Source organism: Puma concolor, chromosome A1 (assembly GCF_028749965.1).
Source record: "Puma concolor isolate L17-30 chromosome A1, mPumCon1.1.hap2, whole genome shotgun sequence".
Lineage (NCBI taxonomy): Eukaryota > Metazoa > Chordata > Mammalia > Carnivora > Felidae > Puma > Puma concolor.
Window position 1 is genome coordinate 241,858,333 of NC_141667.1, and position 22,432 is coordinate 241,880,764.

A 22,432-nucleotide genomic window follows, 5' to 3' on the forward strand; every position below is an offset into this window, starting at 1 on the left:
CAGTGGAGTTATCTCCTGGCAAGGTGAGTACGTGTTGGGTGAGTTGTGGACATGAGACACAGAACTAGGACAGGGGTGGTTAGGCAGGAGAGAGATTTGGTTGGAATCAGTGATGGGGAGCAAGGAAGACCTACCTGTACCCTGCCTCTAAACCTAGGGGTGTAAATTCTGAGGGTGAGAAATTTCCATCCCTAGAAGGAGGCAGTGGTGAGCCATCTTAGTAAGGAGCTAGGGCTCAAAGTGGAGCAAGAGGTAGAGATAAGGGGGTTTTGCTGATGTTGAGGAGTAACTAACTGCCCTCTTCTCTGGCTAATCTGACAACAGTTACAGAAGACTTTCATTTTATGTTGCCTGTTATGCCCTCACTTGAAGAATGAATATACAGTTGACCCTTGAGCAACATGGGTTTGAGCTGTGTGGGTCCACTTGCACACAATTTTTCAGTAAATACGGTACAGCACTGTAAATATATTTTCTCTTCCGTACAATTTTTTTTCATTTTTTAAATTTAAAAAAAGTTTTATTTAAACATTTTATATATTTTTGAGAGAGTGCAAGCAGGGGTGGGACAGAGAGAGAGGGGGACAACTGCATTGACACCTGCGAGCCCGACGGGCTTCAACTCATGAACCAGGAGATCATTACCTGAGCCGAAGTCGAAGGCTCAACCGACTGAGCCACTCAGGTGCCCCTGAGTGTATGACTTTCTTAATAACATTTTCTTTTCTCTAGCTAACTTTATTGTAAGAATACAATACATAGGGCACATGGGTGGCTCACTCAGTTAAGCGTCTGACTCTTAATCTCAGGGTTGAGTTCAAGCCCTGCACTGGGCTCCACACTGGGTGTGGTGCCTACTTAAAAAAAAAAGAATATGGTGTATAATACATATGACATAAAAATATGTGCTAATCTGTTTATACTGTTAGTAAGGCTTCTCGTCAACAGTAGGCTATTAGTAGTCACATTTTGAGGTAGTCCAAAGTTGTACATGGATTTTCAACTGCTTCGGGGATCAGTGCCCCTAACCCCCACAGCGTTGTTCAGGGCCATCTGTTTTTCCAAAGGTGGTGTGTGTGTCTGTGTGTGTGTATAGTACATTCATAAATAATAGCTTGTTCACTCTGACCTGTAGTGATGATAAATGAAAACAACATAAACAAACTTAGGCCATTCTCCTTGCAAGCTGAGTTTTAGTTTCATTCATTGTACTAATATGTAGACAAGCACTAATTTTATATTCAAAATTATCTCATACTATAGAATTCATCAGTTCGATTACAAAAGAGTCAGATTTCTTCAGGAACCCAGGTAGAAAAATACAAGAAAAACCATTTGCCAACACAAGGTAAGAAGTTGCATGATATTTTTACAAAATATATTAGGAATTTAAAGAATAGAGAATTTACACCTAATATAAGAAGTAAAACATTGTAAAATATCATTGAAGCCCCTATGTATTCTCCCCAACTTACTTCCACCCTGACAACATTCCTTTGCTTGTTTTTCATTCTTTTACTACATTATGTCCATAAATCAATATAGTATTGTTTCTATGTATCCCTCTACAATTTGCTTTTTTCTCTCAATATTTTGATACCCACATTAATACATATAAAACTCTAGTTTGTTGATTTTAATAGCTATACAGATTCCATGTATATTTGCACAATTGAGTTTTCCTATTGATGGACTTCATGTTTTCCCCCAGTGTGTCAATAGAATGAATAAGGCTGAAGAAAATATCTGTCATGTGAGTTTCTCCAGGATACATATCAAGAGTAGGATGCTGGGTCATACCAGGTTTGTGCTACTGGAGGAGATTTTCCCTTTGCTCTGCAAAGTGGCTTTGCCAGTTTTTTTGCTGTCAGCAGAGTATGCTTTTTTTTTTTTTTTTTTTCAACGTTTTTTTTTTTATTTATTTTTGGGACAGAGAGAGACAGAGCATGAACGGGGGAGGGGCAGAGAGAGAGGGAGACACAGAATCGGAAACAGGCTCCAGGCTCCGAGCCATCAGCCCAGAGCCTGACGCGGGGCTCGAACTCACGGACCGCGAGATCGTGACCTGGCTGAAGTCGGACGCTTAACCGACTGCGCCACCCAGGCGCCCCCCAGAGTATGCTTTTTGTGCCTACCAACCCTTGACCTGGTTGGACTTTAAGACTGTGGCCAGTCAGATGGGCATGAAATGGTGGGTTAGTGTAATTTTAATGTGCATTTCTCTGATTCCTGGTAAGGTCATGTGAGCATCTTTTTGTATATTTAATGGACATTTGGGTTTCCTCTTTTGTTTATTGCCTGTTCATTTCTTTTGCCCATTTAAAACTTTTTAGGGAGTGGCTTCTCTTTATTGAAGTTATTCTGCGTACCAATCCTTTCTCAGTTACAAACACTGCCACGATCTTTTCCCAGTACGGGTTTAGCTTTTGGTTTGTGTTTTTTATATACATGTTTTTCCTTTTAATATGGAATTTATCCATCTTTTTTTATGACTTTAAGAAATCCTTCTCAATCCTTAGGTCACAAATATATATTTTCTCTCATTAACTTTTGTTTTCACAACTAGATTTTTAATTTACCAGGAATTTTTAGAAATTATTTTCATGAATTGAATTTATAAAAGTGGATATAACATATGCAGCTTGATGGTTGTAAAGGAAATACTTGGATAAATACCAGCAAGATAAAGAGAGTAACAGCACCCCAGAGCTCTCACCTCCATGATCATATTACATTCCCTACCTGTGTAGTTTCTACTCTTATAAGTACAGTCCTACAAAAATGCTTTTTGAACTTTCTGAATAGTTATGCTGTATGTATTCTGTTGTCTTTTATTGTACATTGTTTTTGAGAGTCATGTTGATCTGCAACTCTAGTTCACTAATTTTCCTGCAAGGCAGTTTGAATGTTTATGAATATATTAAAATTAACCTGTTGATGGTTAAATTTTTTTTAAGTTTGGGATGTTAAACAATGATGCTGTGAACATTCGTAAACGTCTCTGGTTACATTCATTTCTCTAGGGCACATACTGCAATTACTGGGTAATCAGTAAGAATATCTTTAACACTCAAATGTATGTGCTTGCACTGCTCCACACCTTGTTGATACTTGGTATTGTCAGACTTCAATTTTTGCCAGTCTGGTATGGATGAAAACTATCTCATCATATTTTTGATTTGCATTACTGGGATTACTAAATATGTTAAATACCATTGCCTATGTTTATTACCTATTTAGATTCCCTCTATGAGAAAAATTGATCAGGTCTTTTACTCATTCTGTGGTGTTGTCTTTTTCGTTATTGGTTTGTGGGGGGATTTCCCCTCCCTCCGTTGTAATCATTTAAGAGTTATACACATTGCAAATATCTTCTTCCAGTCTGTGGCCTGCCTTTTTACTCTTTATGATATCTTTTGGTGAACCAAAACTGTTTTTCTTTTTTTAATTGAAAATGTATTTGACATACAACATTGTATAAATTTAAGGTATATAATAATGTTGATATATGTATTTATATATTATAATTGCCAGTGTAGTGATAATTAATACCTCTATCATATCACATAATTATATCTTTAAAAAAAGTTTTTTAACGTTCATTTATTTATGAGAGAGCGTGAGCAGGGGAGGGGCAGAGAGAGAGGGAGACACAGAATCCATAGCAGGCTCTAGGCCCTGAGCTGTCAGCAAAGAGCCTGATGTGGGGCTCGAACCCACCAACAATGAGATCATGACCTGAGCCGAAGTTGGATGCTTAACCGACTGAGCCACCCAGGCACACCTAGTTATTATATCTTTTTAATGGTTGAAGAGTTTAAGATCTAGTTTCTTAGCCAAATTGTTCATTATAATACAATATTACCTATATTCACTATACTGTTCTAGGACTTATTTACTACTTGTTGCAAGTTTGTACCTTTAAACAACATCTCCCCTATCCACCAAACTCCCCCTCCCTGGTAACCATGGTTTCACTCTTGTTTTACAAGTTTGGCTTCTTTAGATTCCACTTGTAAGTGATATCATACAATATTTGTCTGTCTCTGTCTGACTTACCTCACTTAGCATAATGTCCCCAAGGTCCATCCATGTTATTGCAAATAGCAGTATATCTTTCTTTCTCATGGCAAAATAATATTCTGTTGTGTATCTATATCACATCTTTATTCATACATTGAGGGGCACTTAGGTTGTTTCCATATCTTGGCTATTGTGACTAATGCTGCAGTAAATATAGGCTTCAATATCCTGTTTTTATTTCCTTTGAGTATGTACTCAGAAGTGGCATTGCTGGATCATATGGTAGATCTATTTTTATTTTTTTGAGGAACTTCCATAGTGGATGAACCAGTTTATATGCCCACCAACAGTGCATCAGGATTTCCTTTTCTCCACATCCTTGTTAATACTTGTTACGTCTTGTCTTCTTGATGATAGCTTTTCTGGCAAGTGTGAAGTGATATCTTGTGGTTTTGATTTGCAGTTCCTAGATGATTAGTGAAGTTGAACATCTTTTCATGTACTGTTGGTCATTTGTACGTCTTCTTTGGAAAAATGCTTATTTAATTCCTTTGCCCATTTTTCAATTACATTATTTTGTTATTGAGTTATATGAGTTTTTCTGTATTTTGGATATTAACTCTGCAAAAGTTTTCTCCCATTCTTTGTGTTGCCTTTTCATTTTGTCAATTGTTTCTTTTGTTGTGCAGAAGTTTTTGATTTTTGATTTGTTGATTTTTGCTTTTGTTGCTTGTGCTTATGGTGTCATATCCAAGAAATCATTGCCAAGACCAATGTCAAAGGATTACTTCCGTGTTCTCCTCTAGAAGTTTTATGGTATCAGGTTTTATGTTTAAGTCTTTAATCCATTTCAAATTAATTTTATGAATGGTCTAAAAAGAGATCCAATTTTACTTTTCTGCATGTGTTCGGTTTTCACATCATTGGTTGAAGAGACTATCTTTCCTCGTTGAGTGTTCTTGGCTCCTTTGTTGAATATTAACTGATTGTATATGTGAGGGTTTAATTCTGGGCTTTCTGTTCTATTCCATGGGTCTGTGTGTCCTTTTTTATGCCAGTACCATACTGTTTTAATTACTCTAGTTTAGCAGTGTAGTTTGAAACCAGCAATTGTGATGCCTCCAGCTTTGTTCTTTTTTCTTAGGATTGCTTTGGCTATTTGGGGTCTTTTGTGGTTCTATAGAAATTTTAGGATTCTTTGTTTTGTGAAAAATGTCTTTGGTATTTTGATGGGGATTGCACTGAATCTGTAGATTGCTTTGGGTAGTATGAACATTTTAATTCTTCCCGGAAGTATAATGTATCTTTCCATTTATTTGTGTCATCTTCAATTTCTTTTATCAGTCTTACAGTTTTCAGACTATAGGTTTTTCACCTCCTTGGATAAATTTATTCCTAGATATTTTATTCTTGTTGATGTAACATGGAATTGTTTTCTTAAATTTCTCTTTCTGATAGCTTGTTATTAGTGCATAGAAATTCAGCTGGTTTCTTTGTTAATTTTTGTATCCTATAACTTTACAACAACATTTATTAGTTCTAATAGAGTTTTTGGTTGAGTCTTTAGGGTTTTCTATATTTAGTACGTCATCTGCAAATAGTGAAACTTTTGCTTCTAATTCAAATTGGATAAATTTGGATGCTTTTTATTTTTCTTGCCTAATGGCTGTGGTTAGGACTTCCAATTTTATGTTGAATAAAAGTGGTAAAAGTAGGCATCTTTGTCTTTTTCCTAATCTCCAAAGAAAAACTTTTAGCTTTTCACCACTGAGTGATAGTTATTTAATGTTCTTTTCCTTTAACCTTTATACTATAGTTAAGTGGTTAATATAACATCTTATTGTAGATTTGGAGTTTTCTGTATTTGATTATAAATTTTTCTTTCTTTTTTTTTTAATTTTTTTATTACGTTTCTTTATTTTTGAGAGGCAGAGAGACAGAGCATGAGCAGGGGAGGGGCAGAGGAGAGAGAGGGAGGCACAGAATCGGAAGCAGGCTCCAGGCTCTGAGCTGTCAGCACAGAGCCCGACGCGGGGCTCGAACTGTGAGATCATGACCTGAGCCGAAGTCGGACGCTCAACTGACTGAGCCACCCAGGCGCCCCTGATTATAAATTTTTCATCTTTACCATTGTGTTGTTTGCTTTTACATGTTTTCATGATGCTGATTAGCATCTTTTTGTTTCAGCTTGAAGAGTTGTTTTCAGCATTTCTTGCACAGCAGGTGATTAAACTCCCTCTGCTTTTGTTTATCTGAGAAAGCCTTTATTTCTCCTTTATATCTGAAGGATAATTTTCCTGGATATAATATTCTTGGCTGGCAATTTTTATCTTTCATCACTTTGAATATGTCATTCCACTGTCTCCAGGCCTGTAGAGTTTCTGCTGAGAAATCCACTGGTAGCCTCATTTGGTTTGTCTTGGGGTTTTTTTTTTGGGGGGGGGTTGGTTTGTATGTTACCTTTTTTTTTTTTTTTCTTCTCCTGGCTGCCTTTAAGATTCTTCTTTGTGATTAATTTTTGACAGTTCCATTATAATGTATCTTGGAGAAGGTCTTGCATTAAGGTAATAGGGTGTCCTATTAGTTTCATGGACTTGTTTGTTCAAGTCCTTGCCCATGTTTGACAGGTTCTCAGCTATTATTTCTGTATTTTATTTCTTAAAGTTTATTCATTTATTATTTCTGAGAGAGAGAGAGAGAGAGAGAGTGAGCAAGCACAAGTGGGGGAGGGCCACAGAGACAGGGAGACTCAGAATCTGAAGCAGGCTCCAGACTCTGACCTGTCAGTACAGAGCCTGATGTGGGGCTTGAACTCACAAACAATGAGATCATGACCTGAGCCAAGATTGGATGCTTAACCAACTGAGCCACCCAGGCGCTCCTCAGCTATGATTTCTTTAAATAAACTCTCTGTCCCTTCTCTTCTTGTGGAACCCCAATTCTTCCAATATTTGCCTCTCTGGTGGAATCTCATAGCTCTTGTTGGCTTTCCTCACTCTTTCTTCATCTTAGTTCCTATGCCTCTTCTGTTGTTATTTCTATATTCCTGTCCTCCAAGTCACTTATTTTCTCTTCCATGTGTTCTGCTCTGCTACAGATGCTTTTTATTGCATCTTCATCTCATTTGTTGAATTCTTCAGGTCCAGAATTTGTTTGGTTTTTGTTTATAATTTCAGTCTGTTTTGTAAAGAACTCCTGTTCATTAATTTTATTCCATGACGTCATGGAATTGTCTTTGAGTTTTCTTGTAACTTGTTGAATTTCTTCACAAGAGCAATTTTGAATTCTTTATCAGATGCGGCATTTCATGCCTTTGAGTTTTGTTGCTAGAAACCTATTAGTTTCTTTTTGTGATGCCATGTTTCCTTAATTTTTTATACTGTTTGTAGCTATGGACTTCTGCTTTCCTATTTGAAATAGCAGATACCTTCTTAGTTTTTATGATTTCTTTGGTTTTTATAGTTCACCAGTCTAGCTGTTAGAAACCATTCTTCTGTATTCCAGAAGGTGGTAAAATGGCCCAAATTTGTAGTTATTCCCCTGGTCACCAACTGTGGCCTATTTTCTGAGCATGCTCCCTGTTTACTGAATCTTGCTCTTTGGTTATAGTTGGGAGGGCACATAAGGAGCTGGTAGCAGAGTTAGGAGAGGTGTGGGTTTAGCACTTCGGCTTTGAGGGTGCCTGTGGGCCTGAGGGAAGATCCTCGAGTGGGGTACTACCAGAGGCTTGTGGGTGGACTTCATGTTGAAGTGCTGAAGCAGACAGCAGGAACAACATTCCTGTAATGACCTTTGATATTCTAGTATGCTTCCTTCCCTTTCTCTTTCCTTCTCCAAGTCATGGGGGTCTCTCCTCAGAGATCTGGGTGCTGTTGGAGACAGATGTTTCTTTAGCCACAACCCATGTAACTGGCCTAGCTGGGCAGTCACTTGTTGCTTTTGCTTTGCTATCACTTCCTTTGGAGAGGTTGTTACTGCCACTGCCAAACAACTTAGCGTGCTGCGTCTCCCTGGGGAGGGGAGCAGCTCTGGCAAGTTCCTCCCTCTCTGTATCCAAACTCATCGCTGTCCTGTTCCAGTGGCATGTTGGAATCTCCCCTCAGGGTGGACTAGACTTCTGCAAATTCTCTTTTGTCTGTGGATATCCACCAAGGTTTGTGCTCTCTGGGTTTCTTTTCCAGTCATGGTGAATGGGGACGGGCAGGTTCACTAACTCCCTTGGATATGCATCCCTTACTGAGGTCCTGTTTTTGGATGCCCAGGTAGGCAGGAAAGCTCCCAGATCCCTTGGTATGAGGTGCTGAGGTACTTTCATTTGGTTATAGATGTCTAATTAGTTGTTTAAAAAGGGAAGGAAAAAAGGAATGACTTATACTGCCATGATGCTTGATGGTACCTTACAGTTACCCACAATTCCCAAGATTCTTACTTAATGTTGTTGAATTTCAGTTTTTTTACTTTACGGGTGGTGCCTCTTAAGTCTTCCCTATCTTGCGGTCATAAACCTATCCTCCTATATTGTCTATATCTAGCTATTCCAGCACTGTTTATTAAATAATTTAATCTGTCCCAACTTTTATAAGATATGTAATTTTATAAGGTATGTTTATACTCAAAGTAGTGAACACAGACTCAGGAGTCAGAGCTCCATGTCCTGCTCATGTGTCCTGGTCCTCTCAGTGGGTCTCTGCTTAGAGGCTTCCAGTTCCTGCTCATGAACAGCTTGAGAGAAGAATTAAGCTTCATAGGATTGAATCCTGGTTTGCTTTATTAGCTGACAACTTTGGTACGTTATTTAACCTCAGCCTCGTTTTCCTTACCTCTAAAATGGGGATATTAGTCTTTTCTATGGAGGATGGTTAAAACATTTAGGAGTGAGGTCCAACAGAGCTTACTTTGCACATGTAAGTAAGGTGCAGGCAATTGTTCTTCGTTTATCACATCAAAACAGAGCATTCCTCTCGTCCCCAGAACCATCTACCCGTTTGCCCAAGCCAAAATGCACTCCCAGGGATCTCTAAACTAATCCTTCTGATGTTGATAGTTTCTGAATTGATAAATTAGGTTGAACCATATGAAACCCAGCTCTTTGGAACCTATCAGTGATTTAACACAGTGCAGTCAGAACATTTCTGTCTCCCTGGGTACTGCACAAGCCTTCTCAGATGCCCGCCAACTGCCTGAATGGACTCTGCTTCTGTTCTTTAGTGTGCTCTCTGTGTAGCATCCAGTGGCACGTACTTGAAACAAACTTGCAAATTTTGGGCATGGTTTTTTTGTTTTTTTTTTAATATGAAATTTATTGTCACATTGTTTTCCATACAACACCCAGTGCTCATCCCAACAGGTGCCCTCCTCAATGCCCATCACCCACCCTCCCCTTGGGCATCATAGGAAAAAAATATTAGAATGTCAGTATATTTTTTAAAATTCACCTTAATTTGTTGTTGGTGAGTGTGTGTATATGTGTATACACTTATTCTATAACGTATGTATTACTAATATAGTATATGATTGGTGTGCTGGTCATAACCTAAACAGTTTAAACCACAGCAATTAGGTCTGGATTTTAATACCCAATTATTTTGTCAAGCAAAATTCGAGATGTATTCTTGGATGCCTCTATTATATCTACCCTACATCTAACCTCTAACTAAAGTCCTTGTGATTAGCTCCAAAATACCTTTGGATTCATCTGTTAGGTTAGTTGAGCACCTGTCTGTTCCTCCAGATTGTAAATTCTCAGAAGATGGATATTGTCCTTGTCTTTCTTGGGTCACACTGGACTTAAGTGCCTGAATAAATATTTGAAGTTCTATAATGAACTCCTATGAATTAGTAAAGAAAAATATTAAGACTTCCTTAGCTAATGGGTAAAGGATAGTAGTTCACAAAAGGATATGAACTAAGGAAATATTTGACCATAATATTAAGTAAATTTAAAACTTTCAATTAAATATGAAAACTAACTCCGACAATTATATTCTAACAGGTAATCCATCTCGAAGATCCAAGACTGTGCCTCCTCGTGACTTAGGCAATTTGGATAAGGGACAAGTAAATCTCTATATTTTTATATATTTAAACATAGATTACTCAGGCTTGAAACTGCTTAGTTAACTGACTTAAGTTTCTAAACCATTTATAAAGGTTTTTTACCTAATATTGTAAATGTTTTTTTTATTTTTTATTTTTTAATGTTTTTATTTATTTTTGAAGGAGAGAGAGACAGAGCATGAGTGGGGGAGGAGCAGAAAGAGAGAGAGGCATAGAATTTGAAGCAGGCTCCAGGCTCTAAGCTGTCAGCACAGAGCCCGATGTGGGGCTTGAACCCAAGAACTGTGAGATCATGACCTGAGCCGAAGTCAGACGCTTAACCGACTAAGCCACCCAGGCGCCCTGTAAATGTTTTTTATAAACACCAAATGCTAGCTGTCAAATCCTATAATAGGAGAATCTGGCATTTGGAAATAAATGTAAATTTTAGCTGCTTGAAATGTTATTACATGTCCTTTATGACAGATGAAAGAGAGCCTTTTGTCCTTACAGACTGCCTCACCCAGGGAGCCCCCTGAATCAGTGGACCTTTCAGATCCCGAATATAAAAAGGATGACAAAAAAGAGGAAAAAGAAGAAATCCAGGGAGAAATCAGTCATCCTGATGGAAAGGTTAAACTTTTTTTTTTTTAAATAATGAATATTACAAGAAATAAGTATAGGTTAAAGTAGAATTGGAACACTTAAGATTCTAAAATAATTGATCTTCAAGACCACTGAGGGACCTTACGAACTTTAGTTCCTTGGGGTGTGACCTTAGCTTGAGTCTTTGGACTCCTAAAAATGCTAGACACACACAGGCATTTGGTTGCCCTTTCTAGTTTAGGGATACAGCAAAGGAGGGAATACAGTTCTTTGTTTAAACTCTGTTCTTTCTCTAAACATAGCTAAAAAGCCTTTGTAATGTTTGGTACTTTTTAAAAGCCTCTGTTCTAGGCCTTATCCTTCCTGCAGCCTTTCTGTCCATCTCTAGCTGCACAGTTTTATTCTTGTGCTTAGGAAAGGTTTTGAGCAGGAAATCGCCTGGCTTAGTGTTCCAGCTAGAAGTAAGAATGAAAAGGGAAGGGGGACATAAACAGGGTTTGTTAGCAGGAAGGGAATGAGGTAGTTTTTCCTCAGGTTTATAGAAAATTTACTTTTCTGAATACCTTAATTTGACCCATTTTAATTGAAATGATAAAGCCAAAATTCACTGCTAGTCTTGAGGAGTGAGAAAGGACAAAATAACAATAGTCAAAGGAAGTAGTTAGACTTTCCCACCAATAATTTCTTATACTAAAGCAGAGTTGGTACAGGAAAAGGTGTTTTTTTTTTTAAAGAAGAATTCTAGCTAATAAGTGGAAAAGGAATGAGAAAACTTGAGAATCATCACTTTGCAATCTCTAATTGAAATCCAGGTTCTGGGCAGTAGTCATGAAAAACCATGAACCCATGGATGACAGGTTGATGGGGCTTCATGGCAGATCTAACTAATGTGACTCAGTTGGTCTTGAGTTCATGAGGACAGCAGGGGATTGCCTTCTGAATGTGTAGCTATAAGCAGCTCTCATCAGTTCCTAGAGAGTATTCTTGTCAGAATAATTCAACCAGAATTTAATCACACCTCTAGATGTGACTACTAGTTTGTTTCCAGGAAGTATAAGGATATATGAGAACATGTTAGATGACACCATAATGGGAAAGCAGTCAACCAATTCCAGAGTGTGGGAAATTTTATATGGTTAATGACCCAGGTCCTTTAATAAGTAATTATCATTAAAAAGGGGCAGGGCAGGGACTGTTAAAGGTTGAGATTTAAGACATATATCAAGTGTTGTATGTGACCCTGTTTTGATCAAATAAACTGTAAAAAGTCTTTTTCATGAATTCAGAGAAAACAGCATGGAGGTTATACCATGATGATGGAATTAGTTTGTTACAAAAATAGACACCTAGATCAATGGGACCGAATAGACAGCCCAGAAATAAACCCATACTTATACGGTCAGTTAATCTTGACAAATGAGGCTAGAATATCCAATGGGGAAAAGATAGTCTCTTCAATAAATGGCGTTAGGAAAACTGGACAGCTACCAGCAAAGAATGAAACTGGGCCACTTATTTATACCATACATAAAAACAAACTCAAAATGGATTAAAGACCTAAATGTGAGACCTAAAACTATAAAAGTACTTGAAGAGAACACAGGCGGTACTTTCTTCGACATTGGACATAGCAACATTTTTCCAGATAAGTCTCCTAAGACAAGAGAAACAAAAGCAAAAATAAACTATTGGGACTACACCAAAATAAAAAGCTTTTTGCACACAGCATTTGCCCACAGCAAAGAGAACCAATAACAAAACAAAAGGCAACTTACTGAATGGGAGAAGGTATTTGCAAATTATATATCTGATAAGGTGTTAATATCCAAAATATATGAAGAACTTATACGACTCAACACCCAAACAACAAATAATCCAGTTAAAAAATGGGCAGAGGATGTGAACGCATTTTTCCGAAGACGACATACTGATGACACATGAAAAGATGCTCATCATCACTGTCAGGGAAATGCAAATCAAAACCACAAGGAGGTATCACTTTACACCTGTCAGAATGCCTGAAATAAAAGACAAAAAAGTGTTAATGAGGATGTGGGGAAAAAGGAACCCTTTTGTACACTGTTGATGGGAATGCAAAGTGGTGCAGTCACTGTGGAAACAGTACGGAGGTTCCTAAAAAAGTTTAAAATAGAAATACTGTATGATCCAGTAATTCCACTACTGGGTATTTACCCAAAGAAAACGAAGACCTGAATTTGAAAAGATGTATGTGCCCCTATGTTTATTGCAGCATTATTTACACTAGCCAATTTATGGAAGCAAACTAAGTGTACATTAATAAATGGATAAGGAAGATGTGTGTGTGTCAGAGGAATATCACACAGAGGAGTATCACACAGCCATAAAAAGGATGTGATCTTGCCATCTGCAACCACATGGATGGACCTGGATGGTATAAGTCAGACTGAGTATCATATGATTTCACTCATGTGGAATCTAAAAAATTAAATAAATAAACCAAAAGCAGAATCAGACCTATAAATACAGAGAATAAACTGATGGTTGCCAGAGGGGAAGGGGTCGGGGGATGGACAAAATGGGTCAAGGGGAGTGGGAAAAACAGGCTTCCAGTTAGGGAATGAATAAATCATGGGGATGGGGATGAAAGGTGCAGCACAGGGAATATAGTTGATGATATTGTAATAGTTTGGAGACCGATGGGAAAGCCACAAGTGAGCAGAGCAGAATGGATAGACTTGTAAGATCACTATGTTGTACACCTGACACTAATATTGTGTACAGTCAACTATACTCTAAAAAAAGAAAATTCAGCAAAAAATGAGTTGGTTTTGGTAGAATAGGTGACATAAGAATGGTGGTGTGTTGATACTTGGGAGTTTATTAACTTTTCTCCTTTTGTGACAATGTTGCTTGTATTACGAGAGATATCAAAGTAGTCAATTTGGAAAAGAGGGACATTTTTATCATCTGGTCTCAGGAGGAAATCTCTCATATTGATAATCTTGTTTCTCTTATTTTGTAGATAGAAAAGGTTTATAAGAATGGGTGCCATGTTATATTGTTTCCAAATGGAACTCGAAAAGAAGTGAGTGCAGATGGGAAGACTGTCACCGTCACTTTCTTTAATGGTGATGTGAAGCAAGTCATGCCAGATGAGAGAGTGGTAGGTTTACATAGCAGTGTTTTTCTCCATGGCTTAAACATTTCCAGAGAGGGGCGCCTGGGTGGCTCCGTCGGTCAGGTAACGACTTTGGCTCAGGTCATGATCTCACGGTTCGTGAGTTCGAGCTCCGTGTCGGGCTCTGTGCTGACAGCTCGGAGCCTGGAGCCTGCTTCAGATTCCGTGTCTCCCTCTCTCTCCACCCCTCCCCCGCTCACTCTCTGTGTCTGTCTCTTAATAATGAATAAACGTTAAATTAAAAAAAAAAAAAAACAAACATCTCCAGAGAAAAAGCATACTGACTTTGTGTCTTTACAGATCTACTACTATGCATCTGCCCAGACCACTCACACTACTTACCCAGAAGGTCTAGAAGTCTTACATTTCTCAAGTGGACAAATAGGTAAAAACTTGTTCTGCCCTTTCTTTTTTTTTTTTTTTAAATTTTTTTTTTTTTCAACGTTTATTTATTTTTGGGACAGAGAGAGACAGAGCATGAATGGGGGAGGGGCAGAGAGAGGAAGACACAGAATCGGAAACAGGCTCCAGGCTCTGAGCCATCAGCCCAGAGCCTGACGCGGGGCTCGAACTCACGGACTGCGAGATCGTGACCTGGCTGAAGTCAGACGCTTAACCGACTGCGCCACCCAGGCGCCCCTTGTTCTGCCCTTTCTTAATTACATGGTTTCCTTTTTAAAAAAATAAGGGGCACCTGTGTAGTTGAGTCAGTTGAGCATCTAACCTCGGCTCAGGCCATGATCTCACAGTTCGTGAGTTCAAGCCCTACATCAGGCTCGCTGCTGTTAGCAGAGAGCCTGCTTTGCATCCTCTGTACCCCCTCTCTGCCCTTCCACTGCTCACGCTGTCTCTCTAAAAACTGAATAAACTTAAAAAAAAAAAAAAACCCAGAAAAATAAAATAAATAAAAATATTGATAGTAATTTTTTTTAAACAGAAAAACACTTCCCAAATGGGAGAAAAGAAATCACGTTTCCTGACCAGACGATCAAAAACCTATTTCCTGATGGACAAGAAGAAAGTATTTTTCCAGATGGTACAATTGTAAGAGTACAAAGGTATGATAGCTGTTAAATTTGCTTCTAGATTTGTCAATTTTCAACTTCTATTTCCAAGTGAATTTTGAAAGTCTTAAAACATTTGTATAAGTCATTCAGAATGTTTGTGAGTTTAGCACTGAGCACAGATACACACTTTGAGAGCAGGTGAAGAGTTTTCAGCATTTTGGAGTTTAGATCTCGTTAGAGACGTATAGGTTCTAATATATACTCTACAGAAACTTAAAGGAGGTCTGTATAGCACATGACAAAAGGGGAATGGCAAGTATTTGTACAGAATTAAATTTGGTGAAACTGGAAAACAGTGAATAAGACACAAAGAAGGAAAGCTGCCCAGTATTTAAGAATAAGCAAACAATGGCAGCAGTATTTTAATTAGACTGTTTATTTCTTCTCTGGCTTATATTTTGATTTGCTGGATCTCCCTGTCCCAGCCTGATTAGCATTTTACTTCCCTGGCCTCCCTGACTCAATTTTTTAAAATAACAACCTCTTTATCCTTCTGAGTGTTACATTTCTTGAAGTTAGAGAATTCTTCCTAGTGACGTTTTCAATCCACAATACAGAGTTTCTTGTACTCACTGTGCTGAAGGTTTGTCAAGTTCACTGTCCTACTTTAGTTTGCACCCTCCTCTCCTAGAGAGTGCATGCATTTAACTAACTTGAATTCTGTGACACAGCAAAAAAAAAAAAGTAAACACTAATTCAAATAATGTAGCAACTTCTTATGCAGTGTTTTTCCTGAATACGGTTCGAAACTTTCTCTGCTGCTCAACTAAATAAATACCAATGTCTTCTAAAATTTGCAAAAAATTTTATCTGTACATTATACTCTGAACAATTTCAGAGACTTCCATCTTTTTTTTTTAAGTCTTATGTTTGAAATTTTCTGTAATAAAAAGAAAATATGAAAACCTCCATGTACTCATCTGTTCATTTTCCAACAATTTTTTTTAATTTTTTTTTTTACGTTTATTTTTGAGACAGAGAGAGACAGAGCACGAGTGGGGGAGGGGCAGAGAGAAAGGGAGACAGAATCAGAGGCAGGCTCCAGGCACCGAGCCATCAGCACAGAGCCCGATGCGGGGCTTGAACTCGTCAACTGTGAGGTCCTGACCTGAGCTGAAGTCGGACGCTCAACCGACTGAGCCACCCAGGCGCCCCCATTTTCCAACAGTTAACTCATGGCCAGTCTTTTTTCATCTAAACTCAGGCAAATGTCAGATATTAGTTCATTCAGGATTATTTTGGCATTTTTGATTTATAGCAGTGGTTCTTCAACTTCACTGTGCATTAAAACCACCTGAGGGGATTGTTCAATTGCAGAATGCTAGGCCCCATGCCAATAATTTGCATTTTTAATGAGGTCTCAGGTGATGCTGTTATCCCTGGTCCCAGGGCTGCACATGATAAAGCAGTGGCTCTCAAAATGGCTTTTAAGTCTAACACTTAAATGTGGCGCAAAGCCACTACATTTACATAAAATCTGAGAAATAACCAAAAAAACAGTGTGGAGAAGTGGTAATTCACCATCTATAAACCTTGCTTTGTTTCTAACAGCACATCATACCTATTTTTAGGGGGTTCAGTTTGAATGTCCTGCATGCACATCAAGCAGTCCACTTGGGATTAACTGCTTCTTTTGTTTCACGGCTTCTGAACAGGTCTTAAGTCTAGTCATGCCCCTTCCCAGGAATATAAAGTCTCTTTTCCAACCTGATAAAGAGCAAGCATTACTTAGTGAAAAGAATAAAGGTAAAAACTGAAAGCGGTATTTTAATACAATGCCCAGTTTTTCTTAGATGCATAATACATCTAAAGTTAAAAAACAAACCTAAGGATTTTGTAGTTTCACGACATAAATTTATTAAAAACTTTTCATGGGCACCTTTCCTTTTTTATTATTTTTTTAATGTTTATTTTTGAGAGAGAGAGAGACAGGGACAGAGCGGGAGCAGGAGAGGGGCAGAGAGAAAGAGAATCCGAAGCAGGCCCCAGGCTCTGAGCTGTCACTGCATAGAGCCTGACACGGGGCTCAAACTCAGGAGCCATGAGATGACTCAGCTGAAGTCTGACGCTTAACTGACTGAGCCACCCAGGCGTCCCCCTTTTCATGGGCACATTTAAGTGCTAATTTGATCATTGGAACTAATAGCGTGAAGCAGAAACAGGGTGGAAAGAATTTGCAAAGAAGGCATTGTATAAGGAAAGGACCACAGGAGGCTTTAAGAAAAGAGAGAACTGTCAGAATCAAAAGCCACTTTTAGATCATTTTCCTGTTACATATTTAATATTTTTAAATAAATTCTATTTTAAATTTACAGAGATGGCAACAAAATCATAGAGTTTAATAATGGCCAAAGAGAACTACACACTGCCCAGTTCAAGAGACGGGAATATCCAGATGGCACTGTTAAAACCGTATATACAAATGGTCATCAAGAAACAAAGTACACATCTGGTCGAATAAGAGTTAAAGACAAGGATGGTAATATCCTAATGGATACAAAATTGTAATGATCCTATATGTGACTCATCATGAAATAACACTAACTTGATTTTCTTCTCAAAAAATGTACACTTCTTGTGGATTCTGTGGTTTCATTTATATATAAGTGGAAGAGATTATGTTTGGATTATAAAATAAAACATCATAGTTTTTTATATTCTTTGAAATGTACAAGAACAGCTTTCATTTTTAATTCACCTGTCTTCTACAGTTGAATGCATGTCTAAGGAAAGAAATATTACTTTATGAACTGTGTACACTGTAAAAATAATGAGACTCTTGTTGAAGATGGTTATAAAAACCAAGAAGTACAAGAAATACAATAGCACAGATTTTTCATGAGCACATCAGCCACAGAACAAGACTTGCACAGAAAGTTTAGTCAAGGAATAAGAGAATGTCTCTAGTCAGAATATACTGTGTTCAATTAGTACTAAAATTAAAGCATTTATCTACTGTAGAGGTTCTTTAATATAATGGAATGGGAAGTTAAAACCATGAATAAATATAAATAGGTCAAACAACACAGGTAGAAGAGTTCATTCTGTGAGTACAGAGCATCACAGGAGAAAAGTTACAGTGAGGATATGTAAGTGGTCAGAATAGGACACTTGAGGATGGAGGGCGTGTGAAAAATAACTAGCTGGTGTTAACTGAACAACCACAGGTACCCTGATGTTATAACCTATAAAACTGTAGGCTGACAGAAGCAAGATGTCCTTGAAGGAAGGACAAGGCACCTGCAAGGCACTTACATAATAATTACAGGTTGCTGTAGTCACTACAATAACTTTAAAAAAGCTAAATATATCAATTCCAGATGATTTAAGAACTGAATATGAAAAAAGTTGCAAACTTCTCAAATAAAGAGTTATATACATCATCTCAGGATAGGGAAGGATTTTTAAATGAGGGACAGCGCAAACCTTAACAGCTTGATGAATGGTGTGTCTAAAGATACCACAAAAAAGAAAAGATAAGCCACAGACTAGAAGATATATATATATATACTTGACAAAGGATTAATATCCAGAATATGTAAAGAATTCCTACAGATAACATAATTACAAACAACACAAAAATGGACAAAGGATATGAAAAAGCAAACAAGTGACTACTAAACCAGTGAATGCATATTGAAATAATAAGATACCTTTTTATACTAGTATCATATACTGGCCACACCACATGTTGCCAAGGGACTCAGACTACTGATGGTAGTAAATGGAGTAAACCACCTTTTGGAGAACAATCACCTCGTGACCTAGTAAATTCCACTACTAAGTACATATACTAGAAAACCCGTAACATGTACACATATTTGTAACTGAGAAAAAACTGGCAACAGTCTAAATATTTAGCAACAGAATTATGTGCACAGATAGAAGAGTGAAAGTGAATAAAGTAGAGCTCTGCATACCAACATGGATAAACAGTGCCAATAGTGAGAAAATTAAAGGTGCGATAGTGCACGCATTAAAAAAATATACACAGCAGTACTATATCTTGCTTATGGATGCATTCATATGCAGCAAAATAAGAACGTAAGAATAATAAACACCAGAATCACAACAGTGTTCACCTCTTCAGGGAAGAGAATGATTGGGGAAGGTCACTATAGGAGCTTCCAACTGTACTAAGAAGGTCTTACTTAAACTGAATATATATTCGTTATAAAATGAACTACATTTTTTCATATGCCTAAAATACTTGCTTTTGAAATTATTGTAAAATAAAACCAGAAAATACTTGAAAGCAAATATTTATTAACTATTTTTTTTTCAAACAATTCCTAGTAGTTTAACATGTAAGAAAAAAAACGCCAGCACAACTGCAGAACAAGTCAAGAAAAGTAAGCCTGAACTGGCCTACATGTAACAGAAAACCTTCTTCTGGGCTGCTGTAGATGCTCTGAAGTGTTTACCTGAAAAACAAAATGCATGTTATTTAAAACCTTTGCTTAATTTAATGTTCAAACTAGTTACTGAATCACCTGTTACATTTATGTGGATGAATAAACAACTGGTTACCCAAGCAGTTCAATAGCTTTATTAGGACATGGATTGTTCAACAGTGTTCTGTGCATACCATATCCTTGTGTGCTTAAATTACTTCTAGTGCCCATCCCCAACAACTATCTGGTACTATGAATAGTCATGATAGCCATTCCAAGCATTCTTACAGATGCAGATCCTCTCTGGTTCTGGTATTCAATAGGTGAAAAGGGCCTACAAAGAAGTCTAGAAGAGTCTTGTTGAGCTTTGTTATCATTCTTTGAGAAATCAAGGAAAATCCAAAGATGCTTTTATGGGCAATTTAGTATTAATCTCCACTATATTAGTTGCATGCTTTATGCTGATCATAAGGGTGAACAAGAAGTCATGATACTTACATCATTCGTCTCGGTCTGCCAGCCCCATTTCTACTAATGACATATGAACTGGATACTGTTCATCTTCATATAACGTCACTATTTGTTCTGGTGCCTGAGCCTAAAATTAAAAGACAGTTGTCAAGAAAATACAGTAAGGTCTTTGCTGGCTTTTCTCTCCTACATTTTGCCTGTATCACACTGGAAGGAAAAGGCATTCTCCAAATTTATTAATAATTTATACTTTAAAGAGGTCTTTGTGATGGTTTCCTATTAAATCCCATTCTTTCCATTCTTACACTTTATTTAAAATTTAAGTCTTTTCAAAAGTTTACCTAGATTGAGCCAATGGGCTTTAACACTACCATCCCTGTTAAAATTCATTTATATTCTACCCATGTACCTTTATGCATAAACTGACCAAATTTTGAATGTTATTCATGGTGGTAAATAAATACATTTATCTGTAAAAATACTTACAACTCTGTTTCCACTGGCTTCCTGAGAGAAACCATACATAAGCTATTTACTCTGCACACACAGAAGCATGATATGTACCTCTAGAGGTTTTCAAAATGTACTTTCTAGTTGTTTCATTAAGAGCTCATTCTTGTCAGAGCCAGTATGTCAGGAATCCCCAAATCCTGGGTAGGTTGGGCCGAAACAATAGTGTTGAGGACCAGACTGAATTAAAGAGTGTATTTCCATTCAAAGGGGTTGTTGCTATACCACTCTGGCTGAGTGCCAGTTTGGACAGGAGACCTAGGATTCCTGGAATTTATAATATTTAACCAGAAGTTAGAAATACAGAATTTTGGGGGGTGAGTTTTTCCAATTTTAAACACTGCACTAAATAAAACAGGTTCAGGCTAGATTCTGCCTATGGGACACCCCTTTGTGACATGCTAATCCTCTAAAGAAAGAATATTTAGGGGTGCCTGGGTGGCTCAGTTGGTTAAGTGGCTGACTTCGGCTCAGGTCATGATCTTGCAGTCCGTGAGTTCGAGCCCCGCGTCGGGCTCTGTGCTGACAGCTCAGAGCCTGGAACCTGTTTTGGATTCTGTGTCTCCCTCTCTCTGACCCTCCCCTGTTCAGGCTCTGTCTCTCCCTGTCTCAAAAATAAATAAAACATTAAAAAAATTTTTTTAAAGAATATTTATATTAAACATGATCTGGACTTTCTTATTTGAACCTTTGTTTTTTTCCATAAATGTGTTATATGCATGATATAGGTGTGGTGTGTGTGTTGTACGTGTAGTGTGTATGTGATATGTGGGTAATGTGTGTGCATTATGTTATGTGTATTCTGTATGTGTTGTGCGTTTTGTGTGTGTTATGTGTGGTGCTGAGTGGTGTTTTAGTGTGTGTTTGTGTGGTTTATGTGTTATGTTGGTATGTGTGTGGTGTATATGTGGTGTATGAATAATATTTCTGTAGTGTGCTATATTTTGGTGTGGTTTTTGTGTGTTATATGTGGGTTATGTGTAGTTTGTGTGTGCTGTATGTTTGGTGTATGTGATGCTTGTGTGCTGTGTGTATGGACTGTGTGTGGTATGTGTGTTGTGTGTGTCTGGTAATATGAGCAGTGTGAGTGGTTTTGACTGGGGCATGGTGTGTGTGTAGTATGCGTTGTGTGTAATGTGTGTGCATTATGTGTGAGATGTGCATGGTGTGTCAAACATGTATGTGTATGTGGCATATACTTGTGTGTGCAGTGTGTGTAGTATAAGAGTTGTATGTGTGGTGTATGAGTGGTGTGCATGGTGTTGTGTGATATGTTTGCGTGGCAGATATTTGGTATGTGTGGTGTGTAAATAGTGTATTAGTGTCAGGTACGCAGTATGTGTTTATATTCCCTATGTGTTTTGTGTGTTGTGTGTGTGCTACCTGCCTTAGTGTGTGGTTTATGCTAGTGTCTGTTGTGAGCGGTGTGGGTGTTCCAGTGTTGGGTTCGTTATATGTGGTGCCCATGTGGTGTGTGACTGATATTTCTGTAGTGCATATTGTATATTTGTGTGTGGTGTTTTTGTGGTGTATCAGTGTGCTATATGTTTGGTGTGTGTTGTATATTTGATGTTTGTGTGATATGTGTGTGCACATGGTACATGTGTACTGTGTGACAGGTATGTGTGGCATATGTGTGTGGTATCTTGTGTTTTTGGTGTGGTGTTTGTGTTATACGTTGGGTAAGTATATGGTGTATGGTATTTATGTGTGGTGTATGTGCAGTGTGAATGGTATATATGTGATGAATGGGTTGTGTGCAGTTTATAGTATAAATGTGTTGTAGGTATGATGTAGGTGTGGTGTGTGATGTTTGAATGTTGAATGATGTATTTGTGTGGTTGGTATGTATTGAATGAGTATATGGTGTTTGGGTGATTTGGTTTTTGTGTGTGTTCTGTATGTGTAGTGTGTGTTGTATGTTTCTCTGTATTATGTGTGGGGTGTGAGTGCTGTATATGTGGTGTAGGTTATTGGTGTGTGTGTGTGTGTGTTAAGTGTTTTGTGTTTTTGAGTTGTTCATGTGTTATGTTTGGTGTCTCAGTGAATACATGGTGTGTGTGAATGGTATTCTTGTGGTTGTGTGGCATGTGTGTGGTATGCATGCTATATGCGGTATTTGTGTGTCTTGTGTGTTTTGTGTAATTCTTGTTTGTTGTATTTCA

The 22,432-nt window shown here is 37.8% G+C and overlaps 2 protein-coding genes across 9 annotated transcripts in view; one reads left to right on the forward strand and one right to left on the reverse strand.

Moving 5' to 3' along the window:
* CPAP (centrosome assembly and centriole elongation protein) overlaps window positions 1-17,547 on the forward strand; it is a 54,629-nt gene extending 37,082 nt beyond the window's left edge. For 4 of the 7 annotated variants that reach the window (XM_086715597.1, XM_086715584.1, XM_086715611.1 and 1 more), the window contains 7 exons: window positions 1,264-1,348; window positions 10,016-10,080; window positions 10,573-10,692; window positions 13,670-13,810; window positions 14,126-14,210; window positions 14,763-14,883; window positions 17,208-17,547. In XM_086715597.1, coding sequence (XP_086571723.1) covers window positions 1,264-1,348; window positions 10,016-10,080; window positions 10,573-10,692; window positions 13,670-13,810; window positions 14,126-14,210; window positions 14,763-14,883; window positions 17,208-17,400 — 810 coding nt within the window. In that variant the 3' untranslated portion in view covers window positions 17,401-17,547. The remainder of the gene's footprint in view (window positions 1-1,263; window positions 1,349-10,015; window positions 10,081-10,572; window positions 10,693-13,669; window positions 13,811-14,125; window positions 14,211-14,762; window positions 14,884-17,207) is intronic. The other 3 variants (XM_086715604.1, XM_086715616.1, XM_086715623.1) reach the window with 3 other exon arrangements.
* A 1,591-nt stretch (window positions 17,548-19,138) lies between these two features.
* Window positions 19,139-22,432, reverse strand: part of RNF17 (ring finger protein 17) — a 115,594-nt gene continuing 112,300 nt past the window's right edge. For both annotated transcript variants that reach the window (XM_086715645.1, XM_025924156.2), the window contains 2 exons: window positions 19,785-19,884; window positions 19,139-19,316 (listed from right to left, as the gene is read on the reverse strand). In XM_086715645.1, the coding sequence (XP_086571771.1) occupies window positions 19,786-19,884 (99 nt within the window). In that variant the 3' untranslated portion in view covers window positions 19,139-19,316; window position 19,785. The remainder of the gene's footprint in view (window positions 19,317-19,784; window positions 19,885-22,432) is intronic.